Source organism: Rana temporaria, chromosome 3 (assembly GCF_905171775.1).
Source record: "Rana temporaria chromosome 3, aRanTem1.1, whole genome shotgun sequence".
In the NCBI taxonomy this organism is placed as follows: domain Eukaryota; kingdom Metazoa; phylum Chordata; class Amphibia; order Anura; family Ranidae; genus Rana; species Rana temporaria.
The window spans coordinates 466,601,127-466,616,251 of record NC_053491.1 but is presented as its reverse complement, the minus strand read 5'-3'; the positions used below and the strand labels follow the sequence as shown (position 1 = coordinate 466,616,251).

General features: G+C 48.4%; 1 protein-coding gene across 1 annotated transcript in view; it reads right to left on the bottom strand.

The window, feature by feature from the left end:
- Positions 1–457: 457 nt before the first annotated feature.
- The window catches only part of LOC120933576 (platelet glycoprotein Ib alpha chain-like), a 52,620-nt gene continuing 37,952 nt past the window's right edge, over positions 458–15,125 (bottom strand). Inside the window, exon 5 of the mRNA XM_040346849.1 lies at positions 458–1,827. Within this exon, the coding sequence (XP_040202783.1) occupies positions 550–1,827 (1,278 nt within the window). The 3' untranslated portion in view covers positions 458–549. The remainder of the gene's footprint in view (positions 1,828–15,125) is intronic.

The following is a 15,125-nucleotide window of genomic DNA, read 5'->3' as shown; positions in this document are numbered from 1 at the left end:
AGTGGCGGTCCGGGCAGAAGCGTCACTCGGGCCGGACTCGGACCGCGGGCCGCCATTTAGTGACGGCTGGTCTATAGCAACATAAAGCCTCTTGAGGCGGGAGGGGGTGAGCAGGCAAGTCAGGACACTCTCTGCTGATAGAGAATGGAGCTGTGTGTTAGTGGGCATCCTGACACTCCTGCTCGCCCCCTCCCCCCTCAAGAGGCGTTCTCCACACCAGAAAGAAAGCCTTGCATTACTGTGTGGAGTTACAGACAGAAGAACAGGAAGTGAGGATTTCTCAGAAGAAATAAGGACATTTAAAAGCAAAATGGAAGGATGAGGTAAGTGAAGGAGGACTGCACTAAGGTAAAGGAAGATATTTAGGGGGAAAAAATAATCCTTTACAACCCCTTTAATGATAGAAGCCTTTTTTTTATTTTTATGAATTGATTCACAGCTCAGGCCACAAAATAGATGCGTTCATGTGAGGTAACATTTTTAATAAGTAGTTGTGTTTTCAGCATATATAAACCTTTTGCTATAATACAGCATAGTATACTCCAATCACTACAGAATGGCCGAGGTGTATAATCTTGCTTGGTCCCTGGTATTGGCCTCCAGCACCAACATTCTCGTCACCCCAGAGAATGACTGGTCACTGAAGTTGGATTCCATAACCTTATCGTGAACAAGCAGTATTGTACCCTCACTCACTGGGGCTCGCAGGCTGTACCGGATCAGCCGTATGTTTGGTAATTTCTCCGTGAGGGCCTGATAATGCCTATAGAGATGTGTATGGGTATAAACCAACAGGCATGCTGATAGGATCATCTGGGCTATAAGTAGAAGTATACCGAAAATATAGATGACAAGGTGGAGGAAGCAGCAGTTTTTGAGAATCTTGTACTTCAGCCATGACATGCCGTGGGCTTCTGCTCGGGAATTTTCTGCTGGTGGCATGGTGTATAATAACTGATTCTCAGTAGACATCAGCGATGTTTCTGTAAGATGTTTTTGTGGTGACACAGTGGAGGTGGTTAGCATTGTACTGGGTTCCACCTTCACTGTGGTGGCAAGAGTAGAAGTTGGGTGCAAAGTGGTCGTTGAAGAAATAGATGTTGGCACTTCTGTGGTTTGTGGAGTCGTTCTCCTTTGTTCAGCAGTTGTCATCAAAGTAGTCTTATATGTTTTTGTGGTAACTTTTCTTGTTGTCCAAGTTGGCATGCCTGTTGGAGTTGTCTCTGACTGTTTTGTTGAAGTCGTGATTGGTGTTGTCATTCTTCTGCTTTTTGTAGTTGTAGCAACTGATGTTGGATGCTCCTCAGTGGTCAGCACAGGTGTCGTTTTTGCGAACGTCACCATTGTGGTCTTCATTGTCGTTATCCATGGTTCTGTTGTCTTGGCAGTGGTTGGCAGCGCTTGTGTGACTTTACTTTTTGGTGTCATTATATGTTGGTCCACATCACCAAGGTCACCATGGTCACTACCAAGACATGCATCCATATTATATTCAATAAGTGGGGTCTTGTCAGAGCAGAGTACACTTTTCTCATCGTTAAATGGAGATCCATCAGGCAGTATAGTATAGACATTATGCCCATTATCTTCCACCCATTCCTTAAAATAGTGGAGGGCACAGTTGCAGTTCCACGGGTTCTTGTCAAGATACACATAAGCAAGAGAATTCGGGCCATCAAAGAAATTGTCTGGAATGTTTGTCAGTATGTTTCCTGCCAAGGAAAATTTTGTGAGATGGACGAGGTTGAGGATGAGATGGTTTGGAAGTTCCCACAGCTGATTGTTCGATAAATCCAGAAGGTCTAAGCTTTTCAAGTCATAAAAAACCTGTTTAAAGAAATAGAAACAATCATGTTTGAGAACTTTTTTTCTTAGGAATATTTTACAACATATTTCTTCATTCAGTCACTACACAAACATAAGCTGAATTTATCTAAATATACATCGCGTTTTGTTTGGCACCTACCGTTATTTATCGGCGTATAACACGCACTTGTTTCCCTTTAAAATCAGGGGAAAATCGTGGGTCCGATCCCTGCTGTCTGTGACGGGAAGAGGAGCGAGTGCCGTCGATATACACATAGCCGAGTGTACTGTGTACTCGGCTAGGCTCGGCTCCACACACAGTCACGCCCAGTCCCGCCATTGGACCTGTGTTATGTCCATCTAAGGCCCCGTACACACGAGAGGATCGATCCGCTGGAATTTATCCACAGAACCGGTTTCAGCGGATAGATCCGCTGGTGTGTACGATCCAGCGGATATTTATCCGCGGATATTTTTCCGGGCGATGGATTTCCAGCGGATCAAAATTTCTTAGCATGCTAAGAAATCTATCCGCTGGAATCCAGTCCAGCGGATTGATCCGCTGGTCTGTACAGACTCAGCGGATCAATCCGTCCGATTCCCTCCCTCGCATGCGTCGTAATGATTCGACGCATGCGTGGAAGTCCTTATACTACAGCGTCGCGCACGTCGCCGTGTCATCATCATCGCGACACGTCACCGCGGAGGGAATTCCGCTGGGATTTTGATCTGATGGTTAGTACAACCATCAGATCAAAATCTGCCAGAGGATTTATCCGCGGAAACGGTCCTCCGGACCGTTTCCGCGGATAAATCCTCTCGTGTGTACTAGGCCTTAGAGGCCTAGCCAAGGGGCGGGACTGTAAAAGGAGCCGAGTACACAGGGCATCCGACTCTGTCTATTTCGGCGGCGGCAAGGCGGCAGATGGACACTGATTATTCCGCAATGATGGACACTGATAAGGCTGCATTGATGGGCATTTAAATGTACGTTTTTTTTTCCTTAAAATTCCCTCCTAAACTTGGGGTGCGTGTTATACGCCGGCGTGTGTTATATGCCGATAAATACGGTATTAGGTGTGATCTTTTAGTGGATGTCATATTTTGAACTAAAGGTGAAAAGAGATGACACGTGGGCCAATTATTGGCCTTGTGTTCATTTTAGACCTCCTTTGCAAATAATTGGCTTTTATCCGGGTTGCGTGGCAGATTAACTGTCCAGATGGAAGATTTTGTAATACAAGGCTGCCATGGCACACAAATTATGTTTTGTTGAATCTGCTGGCCCTCACATGATATAGGGCAGTGATGGCGAACCTTGGCCCCCCCGGATGTTTTGGAACTATATTTCCCATGATGTTCAACTACACTGCAGAGTGCATGAGCATCATGGGAAATATAGTTCCAAAACATCCGGGGTGCCAAGGTTCGCCATCACTGCTATGAGGGATCCCAACCTTGGCTAAATGCCTGTATTGATCAAACTTGCCACATTAGTTTGGATGGCCAAATTTGTTGCAGATTAGCCACTTGACCTACAGAAGATATAGCCCCTTCATGAACAACTGCGTGGTCATGCAACGCTGTACCCAAATTAAGTGTATGTAATTTTCCCCCACAAATAGAGCTTTCCTTTGGTGGTATTTGATCACCTCTGCGTTTTTTTATTTTTTGCTCTATAAACAACAATAGAGCAACAATTTTGAATAAATTAATATTTTTTACTTTTTGCTATAATAAATATCCCCCAAAAATATAAAAAAAACAATTTTTTTCCTCAGTTTAGACTGATATGTATTCTTCTACCTATTTTTGGTAAAAATAAGTGTTTATCGAAAATTTATAGCGTTTACAAAATAGTGGATAGTTTTATTGCATTTTTATAAATATTTTTCTTTTTTACTACTAATGGTAGCGATCAGCGATTTTTTTTATTTTTTGTGACTGCGACATTATGGCGGACACATCGGACAATTTTGACACATTTTTGGGACCATTGTCATTTTCACAGCAAAAAGTGCTATAAAAATGCACTGTTTACTGTGAAAATGACAATTGCAGTATAGGAGTTAACCACTAGGGAGCACTTTCGTTTAAGTGTGACCTCATATGTGTTTCTAACTGTAGGGGAGCAGGGCTGGACGTGTGATGTCATTGATCGTCTTTCCCTATATCAGGGAACAGACGATCAATGACACTGCCACTGTGAAGAATGGGGAAGGTGTGTTCTTCAGCTCTGGTTAACTATCGCGGGACACCGGCGGCGATCGGGTCCGCGGCGCGGTCACGGAGCTTCAGCTGGGCTTAAAGAGACACATACAGGTTCGTGATTGGGCCCAGCCGAGCCATTCTGCCAACGTATATCGTCGGTAGGGGGTCCTTAAAGTGGAGGTTCACCCAAAAACTCAATTTTTAACCTTAGATTGGGCCTAATTACGGGAAGCAGAATCTGGTGTTTTGTTTAAAATCAATGCAGTACTTACCTTTTTTGAGATAGATGTTCTCCCGCCGCTTCCGGGTATGGGCTGCGGGACTGGGCATTCCTATTTGATTGACAGCCTTCCGACCATCGCATACAGCGCGTCACCAGTTTCCGAAAGTAGCCGAACGTCGGTGCGCAAGCGCCGTATAGCACCGCACTGACGTTCGGCAACTCGTGACGCGCTGTATGCGACCGTCGGAAGGCTGTCAATCAAATAGGAACGCCCAGTCCCGAAGACCATACCCGCAAGCGGCGGGAGAACATCTATCTCAAAAAAGGTAAGTACTGCATTTATTGTAAACAAAACACCCGATTCTGCTTCCCGTAATTAGGCCCAATCTAATGTTAAAAAATTTTTTTCGGGTGAACTCCCGCTTTAAGTGGTTAACCACCTCAATACCGGGCCTATTCTGGCACTTCTCTCCTGTAAAAATCATATTTTTTTTGCTAGAAAATTACTCAGAACCCCCAAACATTATATATATTTTTTAGCAGACACCCTAGGGAATAAAGTGGCGGTCATTGCAAATTTTTATCTCGCACGGTATTTGGGGAAAAAAACGGTTTCATAAATTAAAAAATAACAAAACAGTAAAATTAGCCCAATTTGTTTGTATAATGTGAAAGATGATGTTATGCCGATTAAATAGATACCTAACTTGTCACGCTTTAAAATTGCGCACACTCATGGAATGGCTCCAAACTTCTGTACTTATAAATCTCCATAGGTGGCGCTTTATTTATTTTTTACAGGTTACTAGTTTAGAGTTACAGAGGAGGTCTAAAATTATTGTACACGCTCTAACGCACGCGGCGATACCGCACATGTGTGGTTTGAGCGGCGTTTACATATGTGGGCGGGAATTGCGTGTGTGTTCCCTTCTGAGCACGAGATACCGGAGACGGGGGCGTTCTACATTTTTTTATTATTATAATTTTTTTTTTTTTACATTTTTTTTATTTAATCACTTTTTCTTCCTATTACAAGGAATGTAAACATCCCTTGTAATAGGAATCATTGTGACAGGTTCTCTATATGGAGAGATGCAGGGTCAATCTCTCCTCCAGGCTTGAAAGCATGAGATCATGAAAAAAAATTCACAGATCTCATGCCGACAGCCGCGATTGTAGCTTTGTTTACTTCCGGGTACCCCCGGGTGTGACGTCATAACATCGCGCCCGGGCCTCTGACGGTCATAGAGAAATCTCTATCCTCGTCATCCAGCGCCGACCGATTCGTTCTCCGGTCCCCCGCTGGCACGGAAGAGCCTGGAGAAGCACCGGATGGCAGGGGGGGGACGTCCCCTCCCATCGCCTATAAGAACGATCAAGCGGCGGAACTGCCACTATGATCATTCTTATGGTGCGCAGAATCGCCGGCTTGAAAAGAAAGATATCTGAATGATGCCTGTAGCTGCACCCATCATTCAGATATCCCCACCTAAATACCATGACGTCATATGACGGTGTGCGGTATTGAGGTGGTTAAACATCTAGGGTGATCAAAGGGTTAAATGTGTGCCTAACCAGTGTTTTTGTGCACTTTACTAATGGAAGTGATGGATTTTATTCCCTTTGCAGGGAAAGGAAATCCACCCCCCCCCCCCCTCCTCGTCAGAAGTCAGAACAAAGCTCTGCCTTTTTTACAAGGTGTTTTTCCGGCGGGCATCCATTCGCCGGCACCCGCTGATCGGCTTCTGCTGTGACAAATCACAGCAGAAGCGGCCCGCGCCCCCCCCCCCTCCCAAACCGAAAGTGCCTGATCTGGCACAGAAGAGCCAACTTCCCGCTGTACATCCTTGTGATGTGGTTAAGCTGCTTGCAGCCAAACAGAAGTACTGAACAGCCCACTGTAGAAAAGTAGGGTTAGGTTAATCCCTCCTAAAACTTATTTTCATCTCTTGGAACCTATGAGATTAAATCTCCCCATCAGAGTTTAGGCTTATGCCTAGTACACACGAGAGGATTTATCCTCTGGCGGATTTTGATCTCATGGTTATATTAACCATGAGATCAAAATCCCCGCGGAATTCCGTCCGCGGTGACGTGTCGTGCCGTCGCCGCGATGATGACGCGGCGACGTGCGCAACGCTGTCATATAAGGAATTCCACGCATGCGTCAAATCATTACGACGCATGCGGGGGATGGATTCGGACGGATTGATCCGGTGAGTCTGTACAGACCAGCGGATCAATCCGTTGGAATGGATTCCAGCGGATAGATTTCTTAGCATGTCAAGAAATTTTTATCCGCTGGAAATCCATCCCCGGGGACAAAAATCCGCGGAAACAGATCCGCTGGATCGTACACACCAGGGGATCTATCCGCTGGAGCCGGTCCGCGGATCAATTCCAGCGGATCGATCCTCTCGTGTGTATGGGGCCTTAGGCTGGGGTTGGGCTTTAAAGCAGAACCCTGCTTGTTTTGTCTAGGGGTGAACACAGAGCTTATACTCACCCAATCCTTCGATCCTCTGGAAAACGTCACTCCCCCCCGTCCAGTGGTGGACTGTTCCTGCCATCCTCAAGTCCTGAGCTAGTCTATGGGTGTGATTACATCAGGAACAATCCACCGCGCAAGACTGCTAGACCACTGGGGGAGGAGGGATCGGTCTTGTGCTGGAAGGATCGGAGGATTAGGTGAGCATCTCGGAAATCCTCCACCCTAGACAAAAACGAGCAGTTAACCCATGTAGTGTGGGCACGGCCCCACTGCATGGGGGGAAGAAAAAAAAAGTTCTGCTTTAAGTGAACCTATTACATTACATTGCTTTATAAAGTTCCATTTCACTTTCTGTTCCCTTCTGGGCACCTTCCCTACGTTGGCCTCTGCAAAACACATTATATATTCATTCTGCGGAAAACTATATCCTTCAAATCAGAAGACTTTCCAGGTTTCATAATTGACAGGTTCACTTTACTTTGCCATGTAAGAATGAAGTAAACAGAAAATAAAAAATACATGTTAGCACCTCGTCTGAAAGCGAGTTGATGGTATTTTTCTGGAGCTCCAACACCTTCAGGTTATTCAGTCCTTTGAATGCCGAGTCAGAGATGGTGGAAATTTGATTGTTGGACAGGTCTAGCTTGATTAAGCTGGACAGTTGGGACAGATCTGGGATACTCTTCAATGAGTTATTGGCCAAATGTAATTCTTGTAACATGATCGGAAGGTCCACCTTAAAGCTAGTCAAAGCATTGTCTGATAAGTCCAGCTCCACCAGCAGTTTCATCCCTTTGAAGGTCGAGGTGGAGATGGCCTTCAGGTTATTAAAACTCAGGATAAGAATGCCGGTATCTTGGGGTATCTCCTTCATGGGGACGTTGGTTAAGGCAAGTCGAACACAAGACGTCTCTATCATATTCTTGCTTTGATTATCTTCTGTGACACAGGAAGAGGAGACTTGGTTGGCACAAAGGAGACCAAAGATGCCGATATAAAACAAAGGACTCGTGGCAACCATGGTGAGGCTGAAGTGAGCTATAAAATGAAGGGGGGAAAAAAATAGACCATGTTAATGATTATGACAAATATAGGGCCAGATTCACATAGAATTGCGGCCGTGTAACGTAACCCGTTTACGTTACACCGCCGCAAGTTTTCAGTGTTAGTGCCCGATCCACAAAGCACTTACCTGTAAACTTTCGGTGGTGTATCGTAAACACGTCCGGCGCAAGCCCGTCCAATTCAAATGGGGCGGGTACCATTTAAATTAGGCGCGCATGCTCCATTCGCAATTTTCCCAACGTGCTTTGCGCGAAATTACGGCGGCGCGACGTGTTTGTGAATCGCGACGTGCGTAACGTACTTACGCCGGGAAAATAAAAAAATTCAAAAGCGACGCGGGAACGACGGGCATACTTTAACATGGTGGAGTAATTTTACACCATGTTAAAGTACCCCTAATTTTGCGACGGGAAACTAAGACTTGCGTCGACGTAACGACGGGAAAAACCTTTGTGGATCGCCGTAACTGCTAATTTGCATACCCGACGCTGGAATACGACGCAAACTCCACCCAGCGGCGGCCGAGGTATTGCATCCTAAGATCCGACGGTGTAAGTCAATTACACCTGTCGGATCTTAGGGCTATCTATGCGGAACTGATTCTATGAATCAGCCGCATAGATAGAACAACAGACTGGGAAGGGCAACACGTGTAGGAAGAATAGCAGAGATATATTTGTTTAGTAAATGTGTTTGAGTTTCGTGACAGCACTGCCCATCATTACAAAGTATGCCCCCTTCTGTTGCCATCAGCCCCTCACATGCACCCATCATGAACAAGTCCGTCCCATGCAGACTTGCACGACCTTCGGGAGCATATTTCAATGTTCGTCGGGTTTGGGCCGCTCCGTACTGCGCAAGCACAGTACAGGGTGGGCATTATTCAACAGGGGGCTTTTCTCGTCAGAACACCGGCAGTCTCTGGCCATTGTATTACATCCAGTCTCTGACCATCTCCTATACAATGCCCACAGTCTCTGGCCATCTCCTGTACCATGTCTACAGTCTCTGGCCATCTCCTGTACAATGCCCACAGTCTCTGGCCATCTCCTGTACCATGTCCACAGTCTCTGGCCATCTCCTGTACTATGTCTACAGTCTCTGGCCATCTCCTGTACCATGTCTACAGTCTCTGGCCATCTCCTGTACCATGTCTACAGTCTCTGGCCATCTCCTGTACCATGTCTACAGTCTCTGGCCATCTCTTGTACCATGTTCACAGTCTCTGGCCATCTCCTGTACCATGTCTACAGTCTCTGTGTCACGTACCTGGTTATGGAGCTCAACGTGCAGGGAGCGGCCTCTCGTAAGCCTCCGACTCAGGACCTCCTGGTAGAATGGACAGAGGGTCAAGAGTCCGGAGGGGCACAAGTGCCTGATGGTAAGCTGGGTAGCGGTCCGGAAGCGATAGCAGGCAGGTGTACGCTGGCCCAGGAGAAACACCAAGCAGCAGGCAGAGGCAGTGGTATGGCACTAGCAGGTACAGGAATCAGGCAGGTGAGCGAGCTGGACAGGAGCCAGGTAAGTGGTTCAGGAATCAGGGTAGGTCCAGAGAGTAGTCGATAGTCCAAGCCAGGTCGGTAACATAGGCGGGCAGAGACAGAGCCAGGGGTTAAGCAGGAGCCGTAGTCAGGTTAAGCCAGGGTCATAGGCAGGTTGCAGGCAGGGAAGGTCACAGGAAGCCGGGTCAGGTACACAGAAGATCAACAGGTAACAGGTGCAGATTCTAGGTAAACGCTGTAGACTGGTCAGCAAGATGGAGAGGCATCAGGCAGTTTAAATAGTGTTTCTTGGCGCCAAAACACCGTCACCGCGCGTGCGCGCTGGCAACAGGCACATTGATGCGCGCATGCGCACGCAAACGCGTCCCAACGCGCATGCGTTGGGGGAAAACGGAACGTCTTTCCTGACATTGCCCCCCCCCCCTACGGGCAGCCTCTGGATGCCCAACTGGGCCAACTTCCGTGGGTGAGTTCTCTTAAAAGCCAGGATCAGTCTTTCTGCATGAATGTTGGCCTCCGGCTCCCAGGAGTTCTCCTCTGGGCCATAGCCCTTCCATTTCACCAGGTATTGGACCTGGTTACGTCTCTTTCTACAATCAAGGATAGATTCCACTTCGAATTCCTCATTACCGTCGATAAGTACCGGTTCAGGAGGGCCGGTATTCCGGTTGATGAAGGGATCCGGGACAGTGGTTTTGAGCAAGGCCACATGAAAGACTGGGTGAATCCGGTAAGAGGGAGGTAACTTCAACTCATAGGCCACTTCGTTGATCTTCCTGAGTATCGGAAAGGGCCCCACAAATTTGGGACCAAGTTTCTTGGATGGGCAAGCCAACTTTAAATTTAGGGTGGACAACCAAACTTGGTCTCCTGGAGCAAGGTCAAGTTCCCCCCTCCTCCTCCTGTCGAACACCTCCTTATTGCGTGCTTGGGTCTTTGCCATTGTTTCCTGCAGTAATTTATTATTAGTAGAGAAAAAGTCCAAGGTTTCTTGTACGGCCGGTACTGAGCATTCTGGTATGTTATTGGATAGGAACAGAGGGTGGAACCCATAGTTAGCAAAGAATGGAGACTGGCTGATAGCGGAATGGATAGAGTTATTATAAGCGAATTCTGCAAGGGGCAATAGAGAGGCCCAATCGTCCTGAGCAAAACTAGAGAAGCAGCGCAAATATTGCTCCAGCGTCTGGTTAGTGCGCTCGGTCTGACCGTTAGACTGCGGATGATATGCGGATGAGAAAGACAGTCCAATCTCCAGGGCGCCACAGAGTGCTTTCCAAAATTTTGAGGTGAATTGCACCCCCCGGTCGGACACGACGTTTGCGGGTACACCATGGAGCCTCACTATCTCTTTAATAAAGATTCTTGCCGTCTCAGAAGCGGAAGGTGTTCCTATCATAGGCAGAAAGTGGGCCATCTTGGTCAATCTATCCACCACCACGAAGATGGTGGTATAGTCTTCTGAGGGTGGTAGCTCGACAATAAAGTCCATGGATATCATCCTCCATGGTTTCTCCGAAACAGGCAATGGTTTTAGTAACCCCCAGGCTCTGGTTCTACTGCCTTTATTTTGGATACAGGTGGTACAGGATTCCACATAGCTTCTGCAGTCTTGAAGTAACTGTGGCCACCAGAAGGTACGCTGGAGAAGCTCTGACGTCTTGTGAATCCCAAAGTGGCCGGCTAGTTTGTGGTCGTGACAGGATTTGAGAACCGCTACCCGTAGCTGCTGGGGGACAAAGATCCTATCCTTATTCCAAAGCAGGTCGTCTTTTAGCAGTAAAGCCGGATCCGATGATAGCGGAGCGTTTGAAGAGGCCTGTTTAATCTGAGACAGGAGGTCCTCCTGTAGCATGAGGAAGTTACCGGGTGTTAGGATGGTGTCTGGAGATGAAGGGGCTTCAGGCCCAATAAACATCCGGGAAAGTGCGTCCGGTTTAGTGTTCTTAGATCCTGGTCTATAGGTTATGTGAAAAGAAAATCTGGTAAAAAAAAGTGCCCACCGGGCCTGTCGTGGCTTCAGTCTCTTAGCAATCTTCAGGTACTCCAATATTTTATGATCCGTATAGATCAGAATGGGATGTGCCGCGCCCTCCAAGAGGTACCGCCATTCCTCAAGGGCTGCTTTAATTGCCAAAAGTTCTCTGTCGCCGACATCGTAGTTTCTCTCGGCTTCTGATAGTTTGCGTGAGAAGAACGCAACTGGGTGTAGTAACGACTTGGGACCTTGTCTCTGAGAAAGCACTGCACCGACAGCTACCTCGGAGGCATCGACTTCCAAAATGTAGGGTAAAGCTGGGTCGGGGTGTTTCAGTATAGAGGCCGAGACGAACAAACCCTTCAAGGTAGAAAAGGCAGCCTGAGCTTCAAGGGACCACTGGAACCGAGTGCCTTGCTTGGTTAAGCTTGTGATGGGGGCGATGATGGAAGAGAAGCCTTTAATGAACTTGCGGTAAAAATTTGCAAAACCCACAAAGCGCTGAATCGCTTTCTTGTCGGTGGGGGCAGGCCAGTCTGTAATAGCTGTGACCTTTTGAGGGTCCATTCTGACGCCTTCTACTGAAATTATTAATCCCAGAAATTAAATGCTTTCACGTTCAAACTCACACTTTTCGGCCTTGGCGTAAAGGCTGTGTTGGCGTAGTCGGGCTAATACCTTCTGAACATGCTTCCGATGGTCAGGCAGAGAGGAAGAAAAGATCAAGATGTCATCTAGATAGACTATAACGAACAAGTCCAGGTAGTCTCTGAAGATATCATTTATGAAGTGCTGAAAAGTGGCAGGGGCGTTACACAGGCCGAAGGGCATGACTAGATACTCGAAGTGTCCGAATCGAGTGCGGAATGCGGTTTTCCATTCGTCGCCGTCTCTAATGCGGACAAGGTTGTAAGCCCCGCGGAGGTCAAGCTTGGTGAAAATGACAGCGGTTCCAAGTCTCTGGAATAGTTCGGGAACCAAAGGAAGGGGGTATCTATTTTTGATCGTGATTTTGTTCAGATCCCGGTAATCTACGCAGGGGCGTAGAGAATGGTCTTTCTTCTCCACAAAAAATATACCGGCTCCAGCAGGGGATGTGGAAGGTCGTATGAAGCCCTTCTCCAGATTTTCGTCTATATAAGACTTAAGGGTGCCTAGTTCCAGCTCGGTTAAGGGGAATATTCTTCCAAATGGGATTTCCGCCCCGGGGAGAAGTTCAATTGGGCAGTCATAGGGCCTATGTGGTGGTAAGGTCTCAGCGCCCTTTTGACTGAACACATCCAAAAAGTTGTGGTATGACTCCGGAACTAGTTGGCGGTTTTCGGTCTCGGTTTCCAGGCACAGCAGAGGGGAAGGAGAGGCTGTAGGTTCTTGGAGACAATGTTGATGGCAGTAGGGAGAAGAGAAGTGGATCTTCCCAGACTCCCAATTAATCTGTGGGTTATGAACCCTCAACCAGGGCATGCCCAGAATGATGGGGAACATCGGGGATTCGATAATGTCCAGGCATAGTAGCTCCCAATGGTTATTAAGGATGAGGGCGTAGAATGGAACTGTCTCTTGAGTCACAGGGCCGGATCTAATGGCGGATCCATCGGCTAGGTGGACGGCGAGTTCCTGGTGCCTGGGTCGAAGAGGAACTCCATGTCTGATGGCAAAGATGCGTCCATAAAACCGTTGCAGGCACCCGAATCAATAATGGCGGGGGCCCGGACGTTCCTTCCTGGGAGCTGCAGAAAAATGGAAATAGCCAAGTGAGTATTATTGTTACACAGGGTGGAAGAGAGAGCAGATGGGAGAGTTGAAGACTTACGGAACTTGACGGGGCAAGTCCTTACGTAATGCCCGGATTCCCCGCAGTACAGGCAAAGGTCGTTAGAACGGCGCCGTTGGCGCTCTTCCGGTGTCAGTGATGGCCGAAACACGCCCAGTTGCATGGGCTCTGAGGTGTCAGCGGAGGCTGGTACAGGATTTGGAGGAGGTGGATAAGGAGAATTTGATACTCGTGGCATCATCCACACTGGTCGTGCGGGGCCGGATGCACGCTCCGCCCGTCGTTCTCTTAAACGTCTGTCAATTTGGACTGATAGAAGAATTAGAGCTTCCAGTGTTGCAGGGATGCCCACTCGGGCCAGTTCATCTTTTAGTGGTTCTGACAGACCCATGCGGAACTGGTGCCGCAGAGCGGAATCGTTCCAGTTAGTATCGGAACTCCATTGCCTGAACTCGGCCACATAGTCCTCTACCGCCCTGCGCCCCTGTTGTAGTGCGTACAAGGCCGCTTCTGCGGAGGCCGCTAATTGGGTATCCTCATAGATAAGGTCCATGGCCTGGAAGAATGTATCCAATTGATTAAGGCTTTCTTCCTTCCGTTCCAGAAGACGGTGTGCCCAGGTTTGGGGCTCGTCGGTTAGTAGGGCAATGACGAAGCCCACTTTCGTGGATTCCAATGAAAAAGTCCTGGGTTGCAGGGCGAAGAACAGCTGGCAGGCATTGCGAAAGGCCCTGTATTTGCTGCGGTCCCCGGAAAACCTCTCTGGAGTAGGGACCCTGGGTTCTGGTGGCAGCATTACTACTGATGGAGGAGCAGAGGATCCGGATGCCGCGGGGGCTGCCGCAGCCAGGGTCTGGACACGTCCTTCCAGACGGGTGTATCCCTCCTGCAGGTTCCTCACGGCAGTGGTGAGGCCATCCAGATGACGGCATAAGTCCTCCATGGGAGACGCTCCCTGCGTGGGCTCAGTCATGGCTGACCAGTACTGTCACGTACCTGGTTATGGAGCTCAACGTGCAGGGAGCGGCCTCTCGTAAGCCTCCGACTCAGGACCTCCATAGTAGAATGGACAGAGGGTCAAGAGTCCGGAGGGGCATAAGTGCCTGATGGTAAGCTGTGTAGCGGTCCAGAAGCGATAGCAGGCAGGTGTACGCTGGCCCAGGAGAAACACCAAGCAGCAGGCAGAGGCGGTGGTATGGCACTAGCAGGTACAGGAATCAGGCAGGTGAGCGAGCTGGACAGGAGCCAGGTAAGTGGTTCAGGAATCAGGGTAGGTCCAGAGAGTAGTCGATAGTCCAAGCCAGGTCGGTAACATAGGCGGGCAGAGACAGAGCCAGGGGTTAAGCAGGAGCCGTAGTCAGGTTAAGCCGGGGTCATAGGCAGGTTGCAGGCAGGGAAGGTCACAGGAAGCCGGGTCAGGTACACAGAAGATCAACAGGTAACAGGTGCAGATTCTAGGTAAACGCTGTAGACTGGTCAGCAAGATGGAGAGGCATCAGGCAGTTTAAATAGCGTTTCTTGGCGCCAAAACACCGTCACTGCGCGTGCGCGCGCGCACGCCGCGCGAGCTAAAGCGCGCGCCACGTACGCCGGCACGAGCAACAGGCACATCGATGCGCGCATGCGCGCGCAAACGCGTCCCAACGCGCATGCGTTGGGGGAAAACGGAACGTCTTTCGTGACACTCTGGCCATCTCCTGTACCATGTCTACAGTCTCTGGCCATCTCCTGTACCATGTCTGCAGTCTCTGATCATCTCCTATACCATGCCCACAGTCTCTGACCATCTCTTATACCATGTTCACAGTCTCTGGCCATCTCCTGTACCATGTCTGCAGTTTTTTTGACCATCTCCTTTACAATGTCCGCAGTCTCTGACCATCTCCTGTATCATGTCTACAGTCTCTGACTATCTCCTTTACTATGTCCACAGTCTCTGACCATCTCTTGTATCATGCCCATAGTCTTTGACTACTGTATATCATGTTCTGTGTTTGCTGTCTCTGATAATGATTATTCATTGAATTTTATGTGCGGCCCTTTGGTTATGTGGGGAGGCACACTTGAGACTCCTG